The sequence below is a fragment of the Pagrus major genome, chromosome 15 (assembly GCF_040436345.1).
Source record: "Pagrus major chromosome 15, Pma_NU_1.0".
Lineage (NCBI taxonomy): Eukaryota > Metazoa > Chordata > Actinopteri > Spariformes > Sparidae > Pagrus > Pagrus major.
This window is the reverse complement of record NC_133229.1, coordinates 31546148-31571147: the sequence shown is the minus strand read 5'-3', so window position 1 is coordinate 31571147 and position 25000 is coordinate 31546148. Positions and strand designations below refer to the sequence as shown.

The 25000-nt window shown below is 45.7% G+C and overlaps 2 protein-coding genes and 1 pseudogene across 3 annotated transcripts in view; all 3 read right to left on the bottom strand.

The window, feature by feature from the left end:
* apmap (adipocyte plasma membrane associated protein) overlaps window positions 1–7761 on the bottom strand; it is a 13979-nt gene extending 6218 nt beyond the window's left edge. The window contains exons 1-7 of the mRNA XM_073481612.1: window positions 7505–7761; window positions 6319–6435; window positions 5390–5505; window positions 4926–5018; window positions 2773–2889; window positions 2505–2679; window positions 2084–2218 (exon numbers count right to left, since the gene is read on the bottom strand). Of these exons, the coding sequence (XP_073337713.1) occupies window positions 2084–2218; window positions 2505–2679; window positions 2773–2889; window positions 4926–5018; window positions 5390–5505; window positions 6319–6435; window positions 7505–7596 (845 nt within the window). The 5' untranslated portion in view covers window positions 7597–7761. The remainder of the gene's footprint in view (window positions 1–2083; window positions 2219–2504; window positions 2680–2772; window positions 2890–4925; window positions 5019–5389; window positions 5506–6318; window positions 6436–7504) is intronic.
* Window positions 7762–8568: 807 nt separating this feature from the next.
* Window positions 8569–12931, bottom strand: LOC141008925 (uncharacterized). Of its 2 annotated transcripts, none has more exons than XM_073481287.1 (2): window positions 12629–12931; window positions 8569–10514 (listed from the first exon to the last, which is right to left on the bottom strand). In XM_073481287.1, exons 1-2 carry the CDS (start codon window positions 12743–12745, stop codon window positions 8754–8756), a joined length of 1878 nt encoding a protein of 625 aa, XP_073337388.1. In that variant the 5' UTR covers window positions 12746–12931; the 3' UTR covers window positions 8569–8753. The 2 variants fall into 2 exon arrangements, with proteins under 2 accessions (XP_073337388.1, XP_073337389.1); XM_073481288.1 differs by lacking the exon at window positions 12629–12931 and adding an exon at window positions 11545–12273.
* Window positions 12932–14219: 1288 nt separating this feature from the next.
* LOC141009085 (acetyl-coenzyme A synthetase 2-like, mitochondrial) overlaps window positions 14220–25000 on the bottom strand; it is a 16351-nt pseudogene continuing 5570 nt past the window's right edge.

The window sequence follows — 25000 nt, the reverse complement described above, 5'->3', positions numbered from 1 at the left end:
GAGCCAAGCTGTTGTCCCCACCTGCTTCAAGAACACCACCATCATCCCGGTCCCAAAGAAGACCTCCCCATCGTGCTTCAACGACTACCGCCCCGTGGCACTGACCCCCATCATCATGAAGTGCTTCGAGCGGTTAGTCATGCAGCACATCAAATCCATCCTACCTCCCTCCCTGGACCCGTACCAGTTTGCATATCGGGCCAACCGGTCCACTGATGATGCAATCTCCACCGCCCTCCACTCAGCTCTCACCCACCTGGACTCTAAGGACTCATATGTGAGGATGTTGTTCTTGGATTTCAGTTCAGCTTTTAACACAATCATCCCCCAGCAGCTGATACAGAAACTGGACTGTTTAGGACTAAACACCTCACTCCGTAACTGGTTGCTGGACTTCCTGACAGGAAGACCACAGGCAGTCCGGGTCGGCAGCATCGCATCCAGCACCATCGTGCTGAACACAGGGGCTCCCCAAGGATGCGTGCTCAGCCCCTTACTGTTCACCCTGCTGACCCATGACTGCACACCAACACACAACACCAACCTCTTCGTCAAGTTTGCGGATGACACGACTGTGGTGGGGCTCATCAACAACAACAATGAGTCAAACTACAGGGATGAGGTGAGCCAACTCGCCAAGTGGTGCAGAGACAACAATCTCTCTCTGAACGTGGAGAAGACAAAGGAGATTGTTGTCGACTTCCGGAGAGCCTCCACCCAGCACCCTCCACTGACTATCAATGGAGCTGCTGTGGAGAGAGTGAGCAGCACCAGGTTCCTGGGTGTGCACCTCTCTGAGGACCTCTCCTGGAGCAGGAACACCGCATCACTGGCCAGGAAAGCTCAGCAGCGCCTCTACTTCCTCCGCAGACTGAGAAGAGCCAGAGCACCAGTCCACATCATGACAACCTTCTACCGTGGAACCACCGAGAGCATCCTGACCAGCTGCATCACTGTGTGGTACGGCAGCTGCACTGCATCCTGCAAGAAGACCCTGCAGCGCATAGTAAGAGCAGCTGAGAGGATCATCGGTGCCTCCCTCCCCTCCCTCCAGGACACTTACAGCACACGTCTGGCCCGCAAAGCACTCAGCACTGCGGGCGACCCCACCCACCCCAACCACCAACTCTTCAGTCTCCTGCCTTCCGGGAGGAGGATGAGGAGCCTCCGAGCGAGAACCAGCAGACTGAGAGACAGTTTCATTCATCAGGCCATCAGGATGCTGAACTCCCTCCCAGCGCTGCCCCCCCTTCCTTCTCCTTCTCCGCCCACTGCCCCCACTAACTATGGACATTGTTGACCCCCCCCCCCCATGGCACCAGCCACTTTTACAACTCAAAAACACTTTAAAATCTATTTGCACTGTGTAAGAATGTTTACAATTTCATTGTCATAGACCAGTTTACACCATTTTATACTGTCATATTTATATCAAACTGCCATATTTATATCTATATTTATATCCAATCCCAATACTGACATACCTATTCCACACTATTTATATCTCCGGACTTTATATTCCCGAATGTCTCTTAGCTGTACATATTTTATTTTTATTTTTATTTTTAGATCTATATTTCTATTTTATTTTATATTCTTATATTTCTTATTTCTGTCTGGACAGAGGGAAACACAATTTCAATTCTCTGTATGTCTTGTACATATTGCAGTTTTGACAATAAAGTCGACTTTGAACTTTGAACTTTGAACCACTAGATGTCGCTAAATGCTCCAAGTATTACACACTGGAGCTTTAAATCAGCTGTTTTTATTTGACTCTATCTATTTTATCTTAACGTTGCGCAGCACTTTATTTTACAGTATTTGAGTCTGTGAAGCTTCATGGTGGAGCCTCCAGCTCACAGCAGAACCAGACTGTGTTCAACATGTTGATGTAAACACAGAACTGTAACGAGTGTTTTTAAAGAAACGTGCCTTCTGTTCTCTAGAGTCGCTCTGTGGTTCACACAGAGAAGGAAACGACTTCCTGAAGATGTCTGGACCTGCCGTTAAATTAACAGTCTAATAAAAACATTGTTTCCAGCTGGCGGTTCTGGAGGTCAAGATGAGTCCGGTGTGTTACCTGCGGATCCGGGCCATCGTGGTCTCGGCCACCAGCACCGACTCCTCGTCGGGCAGCAGCTGGATCCCGTTTGGAAATCGCAGGTTCTCCATCACCACCGACAGCTCTCTGCTCTCTGTGTCGTACTCCAACACTCTGACAAGAAACACAGAGGTGAGCCACCACCAGGCTTTTATTGTGAAACATCGACAGGAAGTGTGGAGTTTCAATAACAGAAGCTCGACACCAATCAAAACCAACAAAATAAGGCCTCATGGCAGCATGTGACAAACAACATTAAGTAAGATTTCCAGCACAACGCTCTACAAAATAAAATAAAGTTAAATAGAGATCAAAATAAAAGCCTCTAATAGAAACCTGATTCAGATAAAGGCCCCGGACACTTTCTGATCTTTGGTGAATAATTGATTTTCGATCATACCGTCCGTCGGCCGTCGCCTCCATGATGAGGTTCAGGTAGTTTCTGCGCTGCCACCTGCTGCTGGAGTCGGTGAAGTACACCTTCTTTCCATCCTGAGTCACGGCCAGGTCGTTGATGAACGACAGCTTCCTGCCGGCAACGACCTGACCACCTGACACCAGCCTGACGGTGTCACCTGCTCAGAAAACAGCAACGCAACACTTATTAATATGAATCAATGTAAATATGGTCGAAGTGACCAAACACTGAACTGACACCGCCGACTCACCTGTGGTGGGGTTGACCTCGAACACTCCCAGGTAAGCGTCGGCTACGAACAGAGTCCCGTTCGGTCCGACTCTGATCCCCAACGGCCTCCCACAGCTGGACTCCTCCTCTGTAGAACCTGCAGGACACACAGCCGTAAAAACTGGATCAATTATCGTGAAGTTTGGTTCAGACACTCAGGACGAGTCCTAATAACTTGATTTCATTCACGTTTCATCTTCAGGTTCAGTATCTGAGTAAATGTACTTTGTTACATTCCACCACTGCTGTTACTCTCAACAGGCAGCGCTAACGTTAGCATGCTAATATGTGACCCACTCAGACTGAGCAGTAAAAGAGGTTATATTGTTGATGTTTGTGATCGGACTGTAATAAAGATGTGTTAGCTTAGCTTAATGTGATGTTTCCTGCTAACAGATTTCTGCACCAATGCAGAAACAAGGAAACAAAGTCAGAGTCACATGTAGAAACAACAGTTCAGTTAAATGAGCTTTAATAAAACTAGTGATGCTGCACTCACTTCCTGTTTACATGGCTGATCGCTGCTGATTGGTCAGATGTTTCCTAGCAACAGATTTACATCACAAGTCTTTTTACCACCTGAGACATTTGTTCAGTTTTAATAAATCACACTGAGTAGTTCCTGTTTGAGGCACCGCCACAATAAGATCATTTTAAGCCTCAGTGAGTCAGACTGACTGCTGGGTTTAAACCTGATCCTGACACACCTGCTGGCTCACACCTGCTGGCTCACACCTGCTGGCTCACACCTGCTGACTCACACCTGCCTGCAGTCAACAGTCTTTTCTTCAGTGTGTCCTCGCAGCTCTCTGACTTCCTGTGTCACAATAAAAACCGACTCCTGCACCTGAACTGTTTCCTCATTAAAGTTCCAGGTTCATCTTGTGTTTTCTCTTTTTATATAAATGTAAAGTGAGTTTTATATACTTTATATAACAGATGAGAAGAAATGATTGATTTCAAGTAAAACTAACAAACTGGAGGAATGATTTGTGTTTGTGTCGACACTGTGTGTGTCTGCTGGAGGTCTGGTGTGTGTTGAGTGTTGAAACAGAGTCAGAACAGATTTCAACACGTCGCTGCTTCAAACTGTTTCAACTTGCTGGTTGAGAAACTGACTGAACATTAACAGTCCAGAATGAAGCAACCAGAGAGGAAACATGTTGATGTGAGCAGGTCGAAGGTCGGAGCGCTCGTCAAACACACAAAATAAAATATTAACTAATTCAAAAGTATAATTAAACTAAATGAAGGAAGATCAACTTCAAACTAAACTGAGGGAAACTGAACCACCTGAGTTAAATCAGTTCAATCTGAACCCGGCTAGATTTAACCAACTTTAACTAATCTGAACTAAAACTAAGAACCTTGAATCAGACTGAACCTTGAATCAAACTGAGCCTTAAATCAAACTGAGCCTTGAATCAAACTGAGCCTTGAATCAAACTGAGCCTTGAATCATACTGAGCCTTCCCGTCAGCTGTTCCAGAATACAAAACATCTGCAGACAGAAGAGACAAACATCTGTCAGCTCTCAGCTCCTCTTCATGGTCTTCATCATCGTCAGGCTGAACCTTGAATTAAACTGAACCTTGAATCAAACTGAGCCTTGAATCAAACTGAACATTGAATCAAACTGAACACTGAATCAGACTGAACATTGAATCAGACTGAACCTTGAATCAAACTGAACGTTGAATCAAACTGAACCTTGAATCAGACTGAACCTTGAATCAAACTGAACCTTGAATCAAACTGAACGTTGAATCAGACTGAACCTTGAATCAGACTGAACCTTGAATCAAACTGAGCCTTGAATCAGACTGAACCTTGAATCAAAGTGAGCCTTGAATCAAACTGGACCTTGAATCAAAGTGAGCCTTGAATCAAAGTGAACCTTGAATCAAGCTGAACCTTGAATCAGACTGAACCTTGAATCAAAGTGAGCCTTGAATCAAACTGAACCTTGAATCAAAGTGAACCTTGAATCAAAGTGAGCCTTGAATCAAACTGAACCTTGAATCAAAGTGAACCTTGAATCAAACTGAACCTTGAATCAAACTGAACCTTGAATCAAAGTGAGCCTTGAATCAAACTGAACCTTGAATCAAACTGAACCTCAGGTTTTCTCACCACACGGCAGTTTTCCGAGTCTCGTCACCGTGTGAATCCTTCGACCGACCAGCTTCACGATCTTCCCGTCAGCTGTTCCAGAATACAAAACATCTGCAGACAGAAGAGACAAACATCTGTCAGCTCTCAGCTCCTCTTCATGGTCTTCATCATCGTCAGGCTGTAAACACAAACTGCTGGTGGACGTCAGATGAATCAGGCTGTTTGTGTAAAAAAAGGTTTTATTGTGACTTCACGAATGTGAGTCTGGAAACTTTGAGCTCGACATGAACTCAGGTCACAGTGACTGCAGCAGGACGGTGACCTCTGACCTTTGGTTCAGTGACTGCAGCTGGAAAATAAAATGAGGAAATCTGATGAAACTAAAACCTCGTTCCAACAGGGTCAGAGAGTCGCTGTGTCTCTTCACTTCTCACCTGAACTAAACTGATCGAAACAATAAAACTGAATTAAACTAAACTGACCTCCGATGTTGGCGACGGACTCCGGCCCGACGATCTGGTCTTCAAACAGTCTCTGAGCCTCTCGCAGCTTCAGGTTCGGCTCCCAGCAGCCCTTCATCACCGGAGGCTCCTTCAGACTGCAGGACACAAAACAACCAGCAGGGGGCAGGAAATTATAAAGAATAATAATCTTTAGTTAATTTAACGAGTTTCAATGTTTCTGTCAGTGATGACGAAAAATATCAAGCTATCAAGAATCCAGTTTTCTCAAACTTAAACACAATATTATGAGAATAAAGTTGAAAATGTACGTTTGAATAATAAATAATATATAATACAGAAAATAATACTTTTTATTTTAATCAACATATTTGAACCTTATCATGGAAATATTACAACCTTCTTTCTAGAAAACATATTAAGTGAATGACTTCATTCTCAAACTATCAGAACATTTTTTCTAGAATCAAAGTAAATAAAATATTCTGACTGTTTCTGAAATATTACAGAACTTTTTCAATTTTTTAACCAGCAGAAGCTGCAGAGTCAGCAGATATTCACGTCTGCAGCAAACAGTTCAAACATTCAGCAGCTGCAGCGTCACAGAGTTCAGTCCTCCTGCAGACCGACACACAGAGGATCCACAAACAATTAATCAATCAATCAATCAATCAATAGATCCACAAATTCTGGTGACGAGATCTGAAGAAAGCGTCTGAAGGAGGTCCAGTTTACATGACACAAAGTTCTGCCCGGAACGTTTCCATTAAAACTCTGCAGGATGAAGCTGATGAAATATAACAGGTCACATTCAAAACCACTGAACTGAACCAGGAGCTGAAAATCAATCAATCAATTTCAGATCTGATGGAGACACAGTCCCACATGGTAACTAACATTGTGTCTGCTGCACCTGCCCTGCAGCGCACAGGTGAACTGAGCAGGCTCACCTGAACACCTCGGGCTGGATGGGAGACTCCAGGATGAGGATGATGACGAGGAGAGGAAGAAGCAGGAAGCCGCCCAGAGAGAGCAGCGTCACCTGGAAAACCTTCCCGCTGTAGGTGCTGAGACAGGAAACGGTGACAGGAGGAGCGTTAGAGTGCACAGCATTGATTTCTGTCAATCAAACAACACCAGAGGAGCAAGCAGCGAGGCATCATGGGAGTTGTTGTTCACAGAGGTAACCTTTAAGTGTTCTTCAGGTTACGTTCAGGCTCGTTCTCAGACTTCAAACTGAAACGTGAGATAAAGTAAGAAAACAACAACTTATAAATATTTTAATGTGAAACAGTTACAAATATCTTTAATTTTAACGTTGTATTGATTATATAATATGTTCTCTGAGGTTCCTCAGGGATCGATCCTCAGTCCTCTTCTCTTGCTAATGCTAGCCGCGGCTATCTCCTAAGCTAGCTCTGACTTGATATACAGTGCAGAAGCCCCGCCCCCTCCAGTGGACCTCATGGACCTTATTGATCAAACCTTTGTGACAGATAATGTATTGATCCTGTTTGAACTGTCATCAATCATGACTTTATGACTTTATTGATCTGGAAAATTATCTTTTAAACTCACAAACATCATATGTGTGATTCAACCGGAAGGGGCGTGGCTTCGGCATTAGCTTTAGCTGTCTTGTTAGCTAACAAAGCTAACCGTGCTGAAATAACACGTTTCTATAGCGTCATATCTTAATGTCAACAAATGTTCTAAATGTAAACAAATGTTAAAGGTAATTAATCTATTCTGACGTCATATGTAAAGATAAATAAGTCTGTTTTAAACTGAACATGTGAAAAGTTGAATAAACTTTAAACCCTGAACGCGTCATCAGAGACTATGATCAGCTCTGTATTGATTATCAGTTAATCAGATTACTCTGAGCCGCTGTGATCAATAACCTGATCACTCTTCCTGCTCCTGATCGGTTTGAATTCAGTTTCCGGTTTGAAGGACGATGATTAAACGATGATCACTTCCTGTTATCAATAATCGATCAGCTGCTGCCTCTGAGCTCCACGAGGCTCAGACGGTAGCGGCGACGTTACATCGCGGTTAGCGTTACTTCCGGTGGTTCTGGTTCAGTGTCCGCCCGGGATCAGGGTCAGAAAGCGTCCCGGTTCCGTATCTTACCCGGATCCCTTGTAGCGGTGCTCCGGCAGCTCGTCGGTGATGACCTGCGGTCTGTTCAGCCGCCGGAACCGGAGCCCCTCCGTCTCATTCATGCTGGGCTCGGTCCGTTAACCCGGCTCGGTTCGGCTCGGCTCGGCTCGGCTGCTGGTCAGAGCTGGAGCGGCTCGCTGCGCTGAGGTTTAACCCGGGTACAGAGGGAGTGAACCCGGAGAGAAGAGCCGACACATCCCACCGAACCTGTTTACAACGACGACTGGCAGCTTCCGGTCCGACACTTCAAAATAAAAGTGTCAAGAAACGCGTCATTTTAAAAATTATTTATTAAAATAAAATGTAAAAAGGAAAAAACTAATTACGAAACCAAAGAGAAAAATGTATATTTTTTAAATAATTAAATAAACTGATATAAGATGTAAAAGGAAATAATTAATTAAAAGAAAAAGGAAAACATTGAATATAAAATAAAGTAAAAAATAACATTAAGTGAGTCTCCTCATGTTTAGACTGTTGTGAGACTCTGAACCTGCTGTTTACTGAATGTGTTTATTTATTTATGATAAAGATTATTATTCTTTAATGTCAGTTTCATTCTGACTGAACACTTTTAACAGATTTTTTCCAAAGACTTTCAGGATGAGAATGACGTACCAGTACAGCAAAATAAAACCCCGGCTGTAATATATAATATATAATAAATATATAAATAAATACATCTGGCACTTATCACAAACAAAATGTCCGCCTCGTGCAGCAAAATGTATTTCTATGTTGTTAAATCAGTGAGTATTACAGTGGAGAGCTGGTCTGAAGCACCAGGGTCCACTGACAAAATGTTCATTTTTATGTTTTTTTAAATTGAAGCATTTGAAGACACACTTCTGGATTTTATTATGTCCTCTCTAATCACAAAATGTCCTCCAGATTTGTTGAGAACTGCAGCAACAGACAGTATAATGTACTAAATATTCTTGGACACTTGAACAAAAAAATAACAACGAGCTTCTGGAGGAGTTTTAACTAAATCATAAACTGCATCTGAAGAGTCACTAAAACCTAAAACCAAGTTTAAATATGAACAATTTTTATTATAAATTCAAGTATTTTCACAGACTCTCCTGATGTTACATTCTCCAAAACTTCATCCAGTTGTTGTCAGAATGCTGCAACCGTCCAGACAGTTTGTTGCTCCACAGTTTCCTGACACATTCTCCTGTCTCTCATCTCGTCCGTCTGTCTCTCGTCTCGTCTGTCAGGTGGAGACACACTTGTGCTCTCTGAGGCTCCTCATGGAGGTGAAGCTCCGGCCGCAGGAGGAGCAGCTGAACGGTTTCTGTCCCGTGTGAACCAGCTGGTGAGTCTTCAGGTTGTTCTTCTGACTGAATCTCTTCCCACAGACGCCGCACTCAAACGGTTTCTCTCCGCTGTGGACGCGTTTGTGCCTGACGAGGTTCTGCGACACGCTGAAGTTCTTCCCACAGACTTCGCAGACGTACGGTTTCTCTCCGCTGTGCGTGCGCTCGTGCAGCTTCATGCTCGCCTGCGTGGAGAAGGTTTTCTGACACTGAGCACAGCTGAACGGTTTCCCCTCCGAGTGGCTGCGTCGGTGCATCTTCAGGTAGCTCAGTGAGCTGTAGCCACGCCCACACACGTCACAGGAGAACGCCTTGCTGCCGCCGTGCAGCTGCAGGTGAGTCTTCAGGACCTGAGCGCTGCTGAAGCTTCTCCCACACTCGTCACAGGTGTGAGCTTTCTGTCCTGTGTGTGTCAGCTGGTGGCGCTTCAGGGACGTGGAGGAGGAGAAGTGTTTTCCACAGTCGCTGCAGCTGAACGGTTTGACGCCAGCGTGGCTGCGCTCGTGCACCAGCAGCGCGCTGCGCTGTCTGAAGCCCTTCCCACAGGCGTTGCAGATAAATGCCCACTCGCCGCTGTGCACGGCGCGGTGCACCTTCAGGTGTGCTGCCTGTGTGAAGCTGCTGCCGCACACGTCGCAGCTGAAAGCCCGGCGGCCCGAGTGGACGAGCCGGTGGCGACGCAGGTTGGCGGCCACGCTGAAGCTCTTCCCGCAGGTGTCGCAGCTGAAGGCCTTCTCTCCGGTGTGGACGCGGCGGTGGACCGACAGGCTGCTCCTGCTGGAGAAACTGTTCCCGCACTGCTCGCAGGTGTGTGGCCGCTCACCTGTGTGCGTCCTCAGGTGAGCTGTGAGGCCGCTCTGCTGGCTGAATGTCTTCCGGCAGACGCTGCAAGTGAACGGCCTCAGTCCTCTGTGGACGGTCAGCTGGTGGACGTGGACGCTGCGCCGCGTGGTGAAGCCTTTCTCACAGGTGGGACATTTGAAGGGTTTGTCCTTCAGGTGGACTCTCTGGTGAGCCGACAGGTAGCTGTGTTTGGAGAACTCCTTCTTGCACTCTGCACACCTGAATCTGTCATCTGTCTTCTGACAGGTCAGTCGGTGCCTGCGGAGGCAGCACCTCGCCGCCAGCGTCTTGCCGCAGGCCGGACAGGTGAGCGGCCGGCTGCGGTGCTGCCAGCTGGACGTCTGATGCGTCCTGAGGTGGCTGCGGGTGCCAAACACCTTCCCACAGTGAACACACCTGTGGGGCCGCTGCTTGTTGTGCACGGTGAGCTGATGGACTCTGACGCTGCTGCGGGCGGAGAAAGCTCTGCCACAGGTGGGGCAGGTGAAGGGCCGCTCTCTGCTGTGGACCCGCAGGTGAGCGCTCAGGTTGGTCCGTCTGGAGAAGCTGCTGCTGCAGACGCTACAGCTGAAGCTCCGTCTGCTGCCCGCTGCAGGTGTCTGCTCCGATTGGCTGGTTTCAACGGCAGGAGCGTCTGATTGGTGGTTCATCTCCACCTGAGCGTCTCCTTCAGCTGCAGGGGGGGCGGAGTCCTGCTGAGGCTCGTCTGCAGACCGAGAGGTCATCACCTGCTGCTGCTGGTTCTCCTCCAGCAGCCTCCTCAGCTCCTGCAGCAGAGCCTCACACAGTCTCCTCATCACAGCCAGCAGCTCCTCCTGCACACACACACACGCACACACACACACACGCACGCACACACGCACGCACACGCACACACACACACACACACACACAAACTGAATCAAAAAGCACCTCTCAAAAAAATAGGATATAAAGATACACAGACAAGCAGAGCAGAGAAAACGACCCAAAATATAAAAACTACAAAATCTAGAAAAAGCCAAATGAAACTTGGTGTCAGAGGTCAAAGGTCACAGCAGCTTGTTGAGCAGCCTGAATGTGAAGTGAAGCTTCAGGCTCACATTTCTCCGCTTTTCCAGATTAAGATTTAAAAATAAAGTCAACTTGTTAAACATTAAAAACTTCACTTAATATTTCAAATAAAAACATTGATTTATTCAACATTCATTTTTAATCTCAAATCAAACAGAAGCTTTCAAGCTCGTCTGAAGCTACAAACCTCAAGTTACATCTGAAGAAATGAAATGAATATTTATGTATAATAAATATTTCTCTCTGACACAAAGTTAAATAATCTTATGAACAGTTTCATGTCTTTACAATGTGTTATGTGTTGATTCAGCGGTTCAATGAACTCTGTATGCATGTATATGTGAGTGTGTGAGTCTGTGTGAGTGTGTGTGAGAGTCTGTGTGAGTCTGTGTGAGTGTGTGTGAGTGTGTGTGAGTGTGTGAGAGTGAGTGTGTGTGAGTGTGTGTGAGTGTGTGTGTGTCTGTGAGAGTCTGTGTGAGTCTGTGAGAGTCTGTGTGAGTCTGTGTGAGTGTGAGTCTGTGTGAGAGTGTGAGTCTCTTTGTGTCTGTGAGAGTCTGTGTGAGTGTGAGTGTGTGTTAGTGTGAGTGTGTGTGTGTCTGTGAGAGTCTGTGTGAGTCTGTGTGTGTCTTGTGTGAGTGTGTGTGTGAGAGTGTGTGTCTGTGTGAGTCTGTGTGAGTGTGTGTCTGTGTGAGTGTGTGTGAGTCTGTGTGAGTGTGAGTCTGTGTGTGTCTGTGTGATGCTGTGAGAGTCTGTGAGTGTGTGAGTCTGTGTGAGTGTGACTGTGTGTCTGACCTCAGTCTCTGCTCTCTCATCTTGTTTCTCTTTGAGTCTCTGTGTGTGTGTCTGTGTGAGTGTGTGTCTGTGTGAGTCTGTGTGAGTGTGAGTGTGAGTGTGAGTCTGTGTGAGTCTGTGAGTGTGACTGACCTCAGTCTCTGCTCTCTCATCTTGTTTCTCTTTGAGTCTCTGTGTGTGTGTCTGTGTGAGTCTGTGTGAGTCTGTGTGAGTGTCTGTCTGACCTCAGTCTCTGCTCTCTCATCTTGTTTCTCTTTGAGTCTCTGTGTGTGAGTCTGTGTGAGTGTGTGTCTGTGTGAGTCTGTGTGAGTGTGAGTGTGAGTGTGAGTCTGTGTGAGTCTGTGAGTGTGACTGACCTCAGTCTCTGCTCTCTCATCTTGTTTCTCTTTGAGTCTCTGTGTGTGTGTCTGTGTGAGTCTGTGTGAGTCTGTGTGAGTGTCTGTCTGACCTCAGTCTCTGCTCTCTCATCTTGTTTCTCTTTGAGTCTCTGTGTGTGTGTCTGTGTGAGTCTGTGTCTGTGTGAGTCTGTGTGAGTGTGACTGTGTGTCTGACCTCAGTCTCTGCTCTCTCATCTTGTCTCTCATCTTGTTTCTCTTTGAGTCTCTGTGTGTGTGTCTGTGTGAGTCTGTGTGAGTCTGTGTGAGTGTGTGAGTCTGTGTGAGTGTGAGTGTGAGTGAGTGTGAGTCTGTGTGAGTGTGAGTGTGAGTGAGTGTGAGTCTGTGTGAGTGTGAGTGTGAGTGAGTGTGAGTCTGTGTGAGTGTGAGTGTGAGTGAGTGTGAGTCTGTGTGAGTGTGAGTGTGTGTGAGTCTGTGTGAGTGTGAGTCTGTGTGAGTGTGTGAGTCTGTGTGAGTGTGAGTGTGAGTGAGTGTGAGTCTGTGTGAGTGTGAGTGAGTGTGAGTCTGTGTGAGTGTGTGTCTGTGTGAGTCTGTGTGAGTGTGTCTGACCTCAGTCTCTGCTCTCTCATCTCGTCTCTCTTTGAGTCTCTGTGTGTGTGTCTGTGTGAGTCTGTGTGAGTGTGAGTGAGTGTGAGTCTGTGTGAGTCTGAGTGTGTGTGAGTCTGTGTGAGTGTGTGAGTGTGTCTGACCTCAGTCTCTGCTCTCTCATCTTGTTTCTCTTTGAGTCTCCGGCAGATTTCAGTCACCGCCGTCAACATGAACTCTTCTAAGATGGCGGACACGAGCTGCTCCACACTCGACGACATTTTAATTAAACATGAAATAAAGTTTAACAAGAAATGAAAACTAAAGGCTGAACATCTGAGAGCAGCGTGTGTTGTTGTTGTCACTGAGCCGCCATTACGGAGGAGTTTACGACACTTCCTGTTCACTGACGGGCGGTTTTACGACAGGACGAGTGGGGGGATGTGGCCCCCTGCTGGCCGGAGGTCACAACAACACACAGCTAATATGGTGAAAATGAATAAAACAACAAAACGCTTTTAATCACTTGAATTAGTTATTTTCCACTAGATTATACATTATATCATCTTATATTATCTTTACTTATTTAATTAAATTAATTTATGTTAAAAATATAAACTCTTGTGTGTTTGTAACAGAAGAGATATAAATAAATAAAGTACCCGAACAAACAAAATAAAACTTTATATTAAGTTTCATCGCTTTCATGTAATACAATTATATTAAATTAAATTTCAATTCATGAAACCAATCAGAGTGAAGTTATAATACATTTCATTGCTTTTTGTTCTGAATGTAAAACATAAAATAAAACAGAATTTAATAACAACAAAATATTACAAAAAATTTGATTTGAAGGTTTTACTGTTTTTAAAATTTAAATGTCTTTTATTCTACATTTTATGATGGAATATGTTATATTCAGACAGACAGACAGACAGCAGAGTTCATGTTTATTAGTGAAAGTTTATTTCTGAACATTTATGATAAACAGTGTCTGATCAGATTAACTGTCAATAAATGATTTAAGCTCCAAACTATAAATCTGTAAAATCTGTTCATGTTCACAAAATATTCATCTGTTAAAAATAAGAATAAAAAGTCAGATCCAGATTAATTTTCATTAGATTATTATAAAACATTTTTGAATTGAAATCAAATTTAAAATGATTTGAAAAATAAAAATCAGAATCCTCAAATTAAATGTCAATATTGTCAATATATCAAACTTATCAGGAAGTTCAGAATAAGTTCAGAAACGAGAGTTTAGTGAGTAAAACTACAACAGATTTTCCTTCATGAGGCACTGATGAGTTATAAAGCTGTCAGAGTTCACAGTTCAGTTCAGTCGTATGAAAAAAGGCCTGAATTCATCAAAGAGATAAACGAGAAAGATAAAAAGCAAATTTCTGCCAAAAAATAATCTCTGAATTATTCTTCTTCTCTTCCCCTCCGACAGTCACGTGTTCAGACAGATTCCACTCTGTGTTTATACAGCCTGCAGCTGGTTAGCTTAGCTTAGCATAAAGACTGGAAACAGGGGGAAACAGCTAGCCTGGCTCTAAGTCTCCTCTTCAGAGCTTCGCGTCTGCAATTAACGCTTGATGTGATGTCACTTCCTGCTCTATATGAAACAAACCCGTCCATCACTGGGACAAACAGACTCCATGTTTCTACTCAAAGACAGAAAGAAGTTCATGCAGAACATTTGCTGAATTTACAAGAAGGAACAAATAAGTCAGAATCAGTCAGAGACAGAGTTTCACACAGTTTATAAAGTGTCTCCAACTCAACAACTCACTAAACTGGCACATTTGTTAAGGGAGTCTGGTGACTCTCCACGGGGATCGGTATATGTTGGTTTCTCTTCGGTCTTCATGTTCTCTACACGTGTTAAAGGAACAAGTTAAAATATTTGAAGCAGTTTTTACATTAAGTGTTTTGAGGGACACACAGAGCAGAGGATTGTGGGTAACTGTCTGAACTGTCATCTGTCATCCACTTCCTCCCTGTGTTTTAAAATGGCGGTGACACCTGTGAACAACAGAAGCTCTCCCTCCTACTGCTTCTTCTTCTTCTCCTTCTCCTCCTCTGCTCGCTGCTTCCTGTACCGCTCGTGAGCCTCGATGATCTCCTTGACAACAGACGAGTCGTCCAGAGTAGACACGTCGCCAAGGTCGCCGGTCTTCTCCGTGGCAACCTTCCTCAGGATCCTCCTCATGATCTTCCCGGAGCGAGTCTTCGGCAGCCGCTTCACCACCTGACAGACAAACAACAGGGAATACTGGCTCCTGATTGGCTGACAGGTGAGGTAAAAACACCTCGTCAGTCAGATCAGACAGACGTATGATATTAGTGATGATGAGAAAAACTGTAATCACACCAGAGTCCATTGAGATTTAGGCCAAATGAAGGCCTGTGAAATATTATCAAGCTAAAACTGGAGATGATGTCTGGACAAGATTAAAATGATGAAATATTATTTCATACACAGAATTGAGTCACAGCTGACAGCTCAGTGATGTCACAGTGTACACCAGGGTTTGTCAGTACACTGTGAGATCACTGCTGACACACACAGGTAGGTTACGTGTCATTATGTTGCCACGGAAACCAAAGTTGAGCAGGGCCTCACCAGGAAGTGCTCCGGGACGGCGTATTTGGCGATCTTGGTGGTGACGAGTTCTCTGAGCTGCTTCAGGACGGCGGCGTGGTCGTCACCAAACTCCTCCTTCAGAACCACGAAGGCAAACGGCACTGAGAACACACACACACACACACACACACACACACACACACACACACACACACACACACACACACACACACACACACACGTTAAGTTCACTAGTTTTAACAAGCAAAAGTCAAAATGAAGGAATTTGAGACGGATGGACGAGCGAGGCAGAAATAAGATGTTCTACTGATGAAGGTCAAGAACTTCACATCATTTTATCATTCTGTCATAAAACTTCATTATTCTGCTTGAATATGTAGAAAAAAATGAAAACGTAACTTGATGAAGAAAATATTCTCATGATCAGTTTTAAAAAGTCAAAAATGTATCTAGAATTAATATAAGAATAATAATAATGGGATTATCTTTTACATTGTTTTTTTTTCTTTAACTGGCAGAAATAAGCGTCCATATTTTATCTGCCCAAAGATATATAAAGACATTTTATTATATGTATATATGTGTGTGTGTGTGTATATACACATATATATATACATATATATATATGTATGTATATATGTGTGTATATATATATATGAATATATGTATTGTGTATATATATATATATATACACATATATTCATACATATATATATATATATATACACATATATATATATGTGTGTGTGTATATATATATATATATATATATATATATATATATATATATATATATATATACACATATATTCATACATATATACACATATACATACATATACATATATATATATATATATATATGTATGTATATATATATATATATATGTATCATGGCAGAGATCATATCCTCGTTACTGAGAGCTTCACAATGAACTGAATAAATGAAAAATTGTCTAAATGTGTTAAACTCTGATTCCTGAATGAATCTGAGATGAATCACTGTGATGCTTCATTCGTTGTCTGACAGACTTCAGCTGACATCCAGCCTGCCTCACCTGCCTCACCTGCCTCACCTGCCCCACCTGCCTCACCTGCCTCACCTGCCCCACCTGCCTCACCTGCCTCACCTGCCCCACCTGCCTCACCGGCCTCACCTGCCTCACCTGCCCCACCTGCCCCACCTGCCTCACCTGCTTCACCTGCCTCACCTGCCTCACCTGCCTCACCTGCCTCACCTGCCCCACCGGCCTCACCTGCCTCACCTGCCTCACCTGCCTCACCTGCTTCACCTGCCTCACCTGCCTCACCTCCTCTGAACACCTCCTCCTGCTCCTGATGTTCACACCTCATGTTCATTTGTTTTGACTTCAGCTTTAATAAATCAAGCTCTGAATAAGATCCATCACACTGCAGGTCTCCTGATGGACCAGCAGGAGGCAGCAGAGTGTCACACATCAAACCTCCTGTTCTGCAGCGTCACTCTCACTGAACAACAAACCAACAGACCTCAGAGCTGTGACGCAAGAAGGACGAGGAACATACATAAGAAATATAAAAGTAAATAATTAAAACAATTTCAGTCTAAATAAATTATAAATTCATGAGTTTCCTAAATTAATCCAGCAGCCTGGAGACCTTCACTGTCTTCACCTCTCTACCTGTATTTTGAAAGTGCCACCTGACTCACATACAGGTGTGTTCAATGATGGTTCACATGTTTCCATATAAACAACACGGCGGGCAGCAGCAGCAGAGGATGATGGGAGTTCAGCTCAGGTGTTGAAACTCACCTTCTCCTTTGATGTCATGTGGGAAACCAATCACAGCTGTTTCTGGAACAGCTGGATGTTCGTCCTGCAACACAGAGCAGACAACAGGAGATGTTTTCAGCTGAGCAGCACTTTATATTTGTGTGTCAGATGTCGTGTGTGTGTTTCTCTCACCAGAGCGTCCTCGATCTCCGCCGTACCGAGACGATGCCCGCTGACGTTGATGACATCATCCATCCGGCCGGTGATCTGGTAGTAACCGTCCTCTGACCGGGACGCTCCGTCACCAGTGAAGTAACAACCTGACGGAGTGAAAACACCTTCAGCTGACAGGCTCAGACGCTGAATAACTGCAGCGTTGTATTTACTGACCAGGATACGGTTTGAAATACGCGTCGATGAATCTCTGGTGGTCTCCATAGATGCTCCGAGCCATCCCGGGCCACGGCTGGCTGATGCACAGAGCTCCACTCACAGCGTTACCAGACAGAGGTTCACCCTGAGATATCATGAGAGGATGTGAAGGAGAAAATACACTCATATAATCCAGGACAGCATGAAAATACACTAACCCAGAGGTGGAAAGTGGCTCAGATGTTGTTAGCAGCTTTTAAAAGTTTAGAAAATCTCTAAATTGACCCAACAAACACGACCTGAGAACATTCTGACCCGCCAACAACCAAACTGGATTTTAATGATTAATGCATCTTCATTAAGGTGAACCACGTGGTGTGAGACCCTCTGAGCTGACTGTGATGGAGGAAACTAAATCTGGAGGATCACAAAGTTTTTTTTCATTTTTCTCCCTAAAACAGCGACAATATTCAGTTTAAGAAAAAGTCAAATTAGCCTGAAGAATCCACCCTGCTGTCTTCAGAGCTACCTGCTGCTAACGTTAGCATGCCTGACTAGTTACAGACAGCAGTAACCAAGTGTTACCTGCTAAGTGTTAGCATGTCAGAAGCTAATTCTATTATTTTGTGGGGTTACGTGAGTACAGGAACATCCACTGTGTGTTAGCTTCAGTCTGTTAGCATCTAACATTTCTTAAACTCAATATCAAATCTATTTTAAAGGAAAAAAGGTAAATTAAACTAACATTCAGTTTTGTGAGACCAGGTCCCTGAGGTCAGAGGTCAGAGGTCAGAGGTCATGAGAGTTAGCAGTTTGAGCTTTTACATAAAATCAAGTTTTAAATTCTTCTACTTTTAACATTTTAACCTTGTGTTATTGTAACTCCGGTAAACTGGACAGAACACTAAACGTCTCCTGATACGGGCCGGTTCCAGGTGAGCTGCGTTGGTTGATGAACACAACAGAACCTGATCTACTGTCTCTCTAATGTTCCTGATCAGATCTCTTCAGGAACAAACTCAGTGTGTAAACAGCAGTTTTCCACTCTGAGAACGAGGCCACAGTTAAATTGTTCAAATTAAATCCGACACAAACTGTCTATGAAACACACGAAGCTTCTTCATCAGCGCCGCGCTGCAGTCCGTGTTCACTCTGAGAGGATTGGAGTGAAAGTGACGTGACCCCGACCTCCTCCCAGGATGAAATGTGAAACTGAAGGAGACCTAATCTAATCTAATCTACACTCAGTAACCAGTGATGATGAAAAACCCTCGAGCGCCTGCAGATTACACTTCTGTAACAGAAGGAGGGAAATGGGGAAACTAGCGGATAATTAATTTGGGGAGCAGCGATCATCCAACTGAGCCTGAAAGTCTGTTAATCAAAGCAAACAGATGCTGCCGGCATCTCGTTTTAATGGAAAGATTACAGCGAGGAGGAGACAGAGGAGGCGCTCCAACGCTGCTGACCTCACTTCTCAAGGTCAAGTGGGGTCAACGAGACGCAGAGATCGAGGGTGTCTGAAGCTGATTGGAGGAGAGCTCAGCGGGAACAGATCGTTCTGATGGATCCTCAAAGTCTCCGATCGATCAATAAAACACAGTAAAGTAAAACAAGTTCATCCCGACCAGAGTTTAGAGTGTGTGACCATAAATGTGTCTTCAGTCCACCACCGACCTCGAGCCTCCGTCAAACTACTTTATCAATGCTGGAAGAAGTAATCAGATTACAAAGTCCTGCCTTCAAAGTGAGATACACTAGATAGCTTGAGAGAGCTTGTGAGATAGCTTAGCTTAGCTTAGCATAAAGACTGGAAACAGGGGGAAACAGATAGCGTGACTTTGTCCGATCATAATAAAATCCAGCGAGCAGCAGCTCTGAAGCTCGTTAACATGTTGGACCTGTTTGTTTAAAGCTCACAGACTGGACCAGAATCACATGATGATCATAAACTGACTGTCTGTCATTTATTAACTCAAATAGAGGATTCAGTGTGAAGTTACTCTTTTATTTGCTCCCAGTCAGAACTTTATAAGGTTCACGTGAGGTTTCCTGGTGATGAGATCAAAGCCGGCGTCAGTGTTTTCAGGTCACCTTGTCTCCCATCAGAACCGGCTGGATGCCGAAGAACGGCCTCATCGCCATCGCCGGGATGATCGGAGCGCCTTCCTCTGCAGGACGAGGAGCGATACAGATGCCACCGGTCTCTGCAGAGCGACGACGGAGGAAACAAATTATTATTACGTATCAAAGAAAAGAGGACAGACAGAGTTTCAGTGATTGATGCTGCGTTCAGGTGCAGCTGAGTTTGTTCAATGCATATCTGAGGATTAATATTTAACCACACCTGCAGCCTGAGCGACCTGCAGGCACAAAGACGAGCTCACCTCATGCAAGATTTACTGTTGATCAGCCTGCAGCGCCCCCTAGAGGCAGCCACAATATGAACATGTCCATTTTAATGTCTATTAAATATCAACGCTGACGCTGACCTGAGACCTGTTCAGACAATATTTACACATATATAATCAAATATATGATTAAATCCACTTCTTAACCTGACAGTTTACAGAACCGTCACCTCCGGCCGCCACTAGAGGGCCTCTGGTGTCACGTCTCCCTGCAGCTTTAATTTCCTTTAATTTCTTAATTTATTGGGGATTTTTCTCCTTTTAAGAGAAAGAAGCAGCTGGCAGAGAGTTTAAAGTCTGATTTAAAAACCACACACACACACACACACACACACACACACACTGAGTGATTGTCGAGGAATTAGGTCACACACACACACACAAACACTCACACTCACACTGCAGTCAGTGATCCTCGACTGTCTTGTCCTGGGGGGGCTGGTGTGTGTGTGTGTGTGTGTGTGTGTGTGTGTGTGTGTGTGTGTGTGTGTGTGTGTGTGTGTGTGTAAGTGTGTTGAGGATTTGATCTTGATTCGTTTTCTGCAGATGTTCTGCTGCTAATCGTCACTAAATTAGGGTGAAAGCTTCAGCAGAGAGAATCAGACGGACTCACAGTCGGATCAACGTTCAGAGACACAAACGAGCAGAGAGACGAGGAGACACGCGGCCTGATCGTGTGTTCACAGGTGTGTCTGTCTCGTGTCTTCTGCCCTCCTTCACTTCCTCAAATGATGCAAACATGATTTGCTTTGGCAAATTTAGCTCTCACGACCTTCATGTGAATAAAACCCCTTTGATTTGAACTGAATTGACAAAGTGAAATAATCATTAGCAGAAACTGTTACTGGTTTTACACAAGGTTTGTTTCTGGTTTTGTCCAAGTGGTGTTGCTGTACCTAGCTGTCCCAGATGGTGGACGCTCTCGTCGTACCTGCTAATTATCAGTATGTTAGCATTGTATTTGTGAGCGTATTAGCATGCAAATGTTAGCGTTTAGCCTAAGAGCACCACTGTGTCTGAGTACAGCCTCACAATGCTAACATGACACCGTGTTGTCCTCCTCAGTCACATGACTTTACTGTTGAATCTTTTATTTTAGTGGCTCGTATATTTGTGTCTGCTGACAACCGACAAGAGAATGTTTCATCTGATAGACGCTGACGAACTCTGACTCACTATAAACTCAACTTTATGACAGTTTGGTGTCGGATCAGACGGAAGCGCAGAGAGAGAGCAGTGAGTGAACTGTGCCTCGGTTGTAAAATCACCACATCTCACCACTAAATTCTCCAAACGGCACCAGACCCGGTGGACCCACATCTGTATGAGCTCCACATACAGATGCATGGTGCAGGTGTGTCAACAGGTGGCGCTGTAACATGTCTCTGCTTGTAGCTTTGAGCTGCAGGTTGAATAGATTTATGGTTGTACGACTACCACAGTTCCTGTTATGTATTTTTTATTCTGTTGTGTAAAAGCTGCTAACTGGATCCAGAAGGTCATCAGCTCATCGGACCTCTTCAGATCTTCTGTGATCGAGCTCATAAAACTTCCTGAAATGACTCTTAAAACAGATGATGGAGTTTTATATCCTGCGAGATGTTTATGAGAACAATTAACCATCACATGACAACAACCTGACAACCTGCCACAGAAACCGTCTGCAGGTCAGTCATCACGACATCTGAGCGGACTCTGAATGTCCGGCTGTTTCCAGAACTTGTATAAGGTGACAGATATTTGGATGAGAGGGTGGAGACGATCTCCTGACTGGATCTGACTGAGAACCCGAGGATACGCCGTGGTAGAGACTGACACCAGAACCTCATCAGAACCTGTTCACTGAGCTCAGAAATCAGCTGAGAAGGAGGCTCTTTTTCTCATAAGCTTACATACAATAAGACTTCTGTTTGAAACCAGTGGCGTCGCCCCCTGCTGGACATCAGACGGAGTGTGTGTGTGGATGGAAATCTAGGTGTGTGTCTCACCTGTCTGCCACCAGGTGTCCACTAAAGGACACCGTCCTTCTCCGACCACACTGTGGAACCAGTGCCAGGCCTCGTGGTTGATGGGCTCCCCCACTGCACACGCACACACACACACACACACACACACACACACACACACACACACACACACACACACACAGTAATCAGTTTGTGGTACTTGTACTTTACTTGAGTATTTCTATTGTACTTTTTACTCATCTGACAGTTACAGTTACCTGTCAGATAAAGTCTAGTTTTCGTTATTTTCATGAACTCAGCTGTTTTGTTGCTGTTTTGTATCAGAACTTTGTTTTTTCTTCTCTTCTCTCATTAATCATCTGACGACCCCTCACATTTATCTGGTGACCCCTCTGAGGGCCCCGACCCCTCGGTTGGGACCCTCTGAATTAAACTAGATCCACCTGGATCCACCTGGAGCAGCTCCAACGTCACAGCTGCTCTGACGTCGATGCATCAGTCGGTACTTTTATACTTTATGAACTGATAATTCCTTTTTCTAAATAAAATTTTAAATGCAGTACTTTTACTTGTCATGTAGCATTTTTACATTGTGCTGTCTGAGATCTGAGTAGCTTCATACAGTCAGTTAATATCTTAACTGTGGGTAATCAATAGTCTGAATATTGATCGTTGTTAGATACAAAGGCTGAAGTCCAGTTAGTCTGATAACTGACGTCAGACTGATGAAGCGAGTTGAATCAGATCTTATCTGACAGTCAGAGAGAAGCTCTGAGCACAGAGTGGACGTGAGGCGCCACGCTGTCATCAGGACGCTTCAGACAACGTGAAAGACGATCATGTGACCTGATCCGAGCGTCCGCAGAGACGAGCGGTCGAACTTCTTCACCCAGCTCTCGTCGTACTTCAGCAGCAGGCGCAGAGCCGTCGGAGCGCCGTAAAACTGGTTAATCCTCAGACGCTCCACTGTCTCCCAGTACCTGCCTGAAGACCACACACACACACACAGACAGGCACACACACACACACACACACACACACACAAATACACACACAGACAGGCACACACACACACACACACACACACACATACACACACACACACACACACAGACAGGCACACACACACACACACACACACACACACAGACAGGCACACACACACACACATACACACACACACACACACAGACAGGCACACACACACACACACACACACACACACACAGACAGGCACACACACACACACACACACACACACACACACAAATACACACACACACACAGACAGGCACACACACACACACACACACAGACAGGCACACACACACACACACACACACAAATACACACACACATACACACACACACACACACACACACACACACAGACACACACACACACACACAGACAGGCACACACACACACACACACACACACACACACACACACACACACACACACACACATACACACACACACACACACACACACACACACACACACACACGTTTTTATGCATGTAAAAGATATTGAAAGTTAAAAAGCACCACCAGAAGCTCCCCTCTCCCACAGAAAACACTGCTCCTGAACGCCTCATCAGTAGTCACAGCTGTGACTTTGTGACATCACCATGTCACACATGTCCATTACTTATGTCCAGTGGCTGGTTTGGCATGTGATTTAGCACAGCTGCTCTGTTGTTGTTAGTGGAGCTGGCTCAGGCTTGTGTGAGCTGACCAATCAGAGCAGACTGGGTGTTCAGGAGGCGGGCCTTAACGACCTCTCACCGCTCATCTGACAGAGATCATAAATTACAGACAGATGAGCAGCTGTTACACACGTCACATTTATTTAAGATGAAGCTCTGAAGCCTCGAGTTGCCTCCACTTCTCTCTCCTCGTGTCTCCTCGCAACTCATGTGGGAGGGACTGAGATGTGAGGAGAGGAGGCGAGGAGAGGAGGCGAGGAGAGGAGGCGAGGAGAGGAGGCGAGGAGAGGAGGCGAGGAGAGGAGGCGAGGAGGTACAAACAAAACAAAAGATGTAGTTTGATGACATCGTGAAGCAACGTGGGATCATGGGAGTTGTTGTTTTCATCGTTAAACCACCATCACTGCTGATGAAGTCTATCTGATGTGACTCAGACGTCTCTTCACGTCGTGTTTGAGCCTCTCTGACATCATCAGTGGTCGTTATAGCAACAGGCAGCCAAATGAAACACACATGCACATGGCTGACAGCGTCCTCCTGCACTCAGCCCTCCATGAGCTCATGTGTCAACCAACCAACAACAAGCAGGTCAAAGGTCACGGCCACAGCACAGGGACGAAGGGTCATGACCTCCTGGTGACTTGTTTTTAGGTCAGAGCTGAACAGGTGAGATAAACCTGCGGCTCCTCCCACTGCAGGTAATAAACCAACAGCAACAACATTAATGAGTAACCAGCCGCTGGAGACACGCCAGAAACACTGGAGACACTCCTGCTGCTGTTCAGCAGGCCGCCAACAGCAACCAGGGCTGCATACTGCAGGAGCAGGAGGAGGAGCAGGAGGAGCAGGAGGAGGAGGAGGAGCAGGAGGAGGAGCAGGAGGAGAGAGGCCAGAAACACTGGAGACACTCCTGCTGCTGTTCAGCAGGCCGCCAACAGCAACCAGGGCTGCATACTGCAGGAGCAGGAGGAGGAGCAGGAGGAGGAGGAGGAGGAGGAGGAGGAGGAGAGAGGCCAGAAACACTGGAGACACTCCTGCTGCTGTTCAGCAGGCCGCCAACAGCAACCGGGGCTGCATACTGCAGGAGCAGGAGGAGGAGGAGCAGGAGGAGGAGGAGGAGGAGCAGGAGGAGGAGCAGGAGGAGCAGGAGGAGGGGGAGGAGGAGGAGGAGGAGCAGGAGGAGGAGCAGGAGCAGGAGCAGGAGGAGGGGGGAGGAGGAGGAGGAGGAGGAGCAGGAAGAAGAGGAGCAGGGAGGAGGAGGAGGAGCAGGAGGAGGAGGAAGAAGAGGAGGAGCAGGAGGAGGGGGAGGGGGAGGAGGAGCAGGAGGAGCAGGAGGAGGAGCAGGAGCAGGAGCAGGAGGAGGGGGAGGAGGAGGAGGAGGAGGAGCAGGAAGAAGAGGAGCAGGAGGAGGAGGAGGAGCAGGAGGAGGAGGAAGAAGAGGAGGAGCAGGAGGAGGGGGGAGGGGGAGGAGGAGCAGGAGGAGCAGGAGGAGCAGGAGCAGGAGCAGGAGGAGTGTTATTGTATGCCTGTTGCTGCAGAGTGGTTCTGCGAGGTCCGTGTCCCGTCTGTCTGCATGCTGTCTGACACTAACAGAGCCGGTGGTTCTGGTCTCACCTGGGTTTGGGTAGACAGGTGTGCTCTCGAACAGGACGGTGGTGGCTCCGTTGCTCAGCGGGCCGTACACCACGTAGCTGTGACCCGTG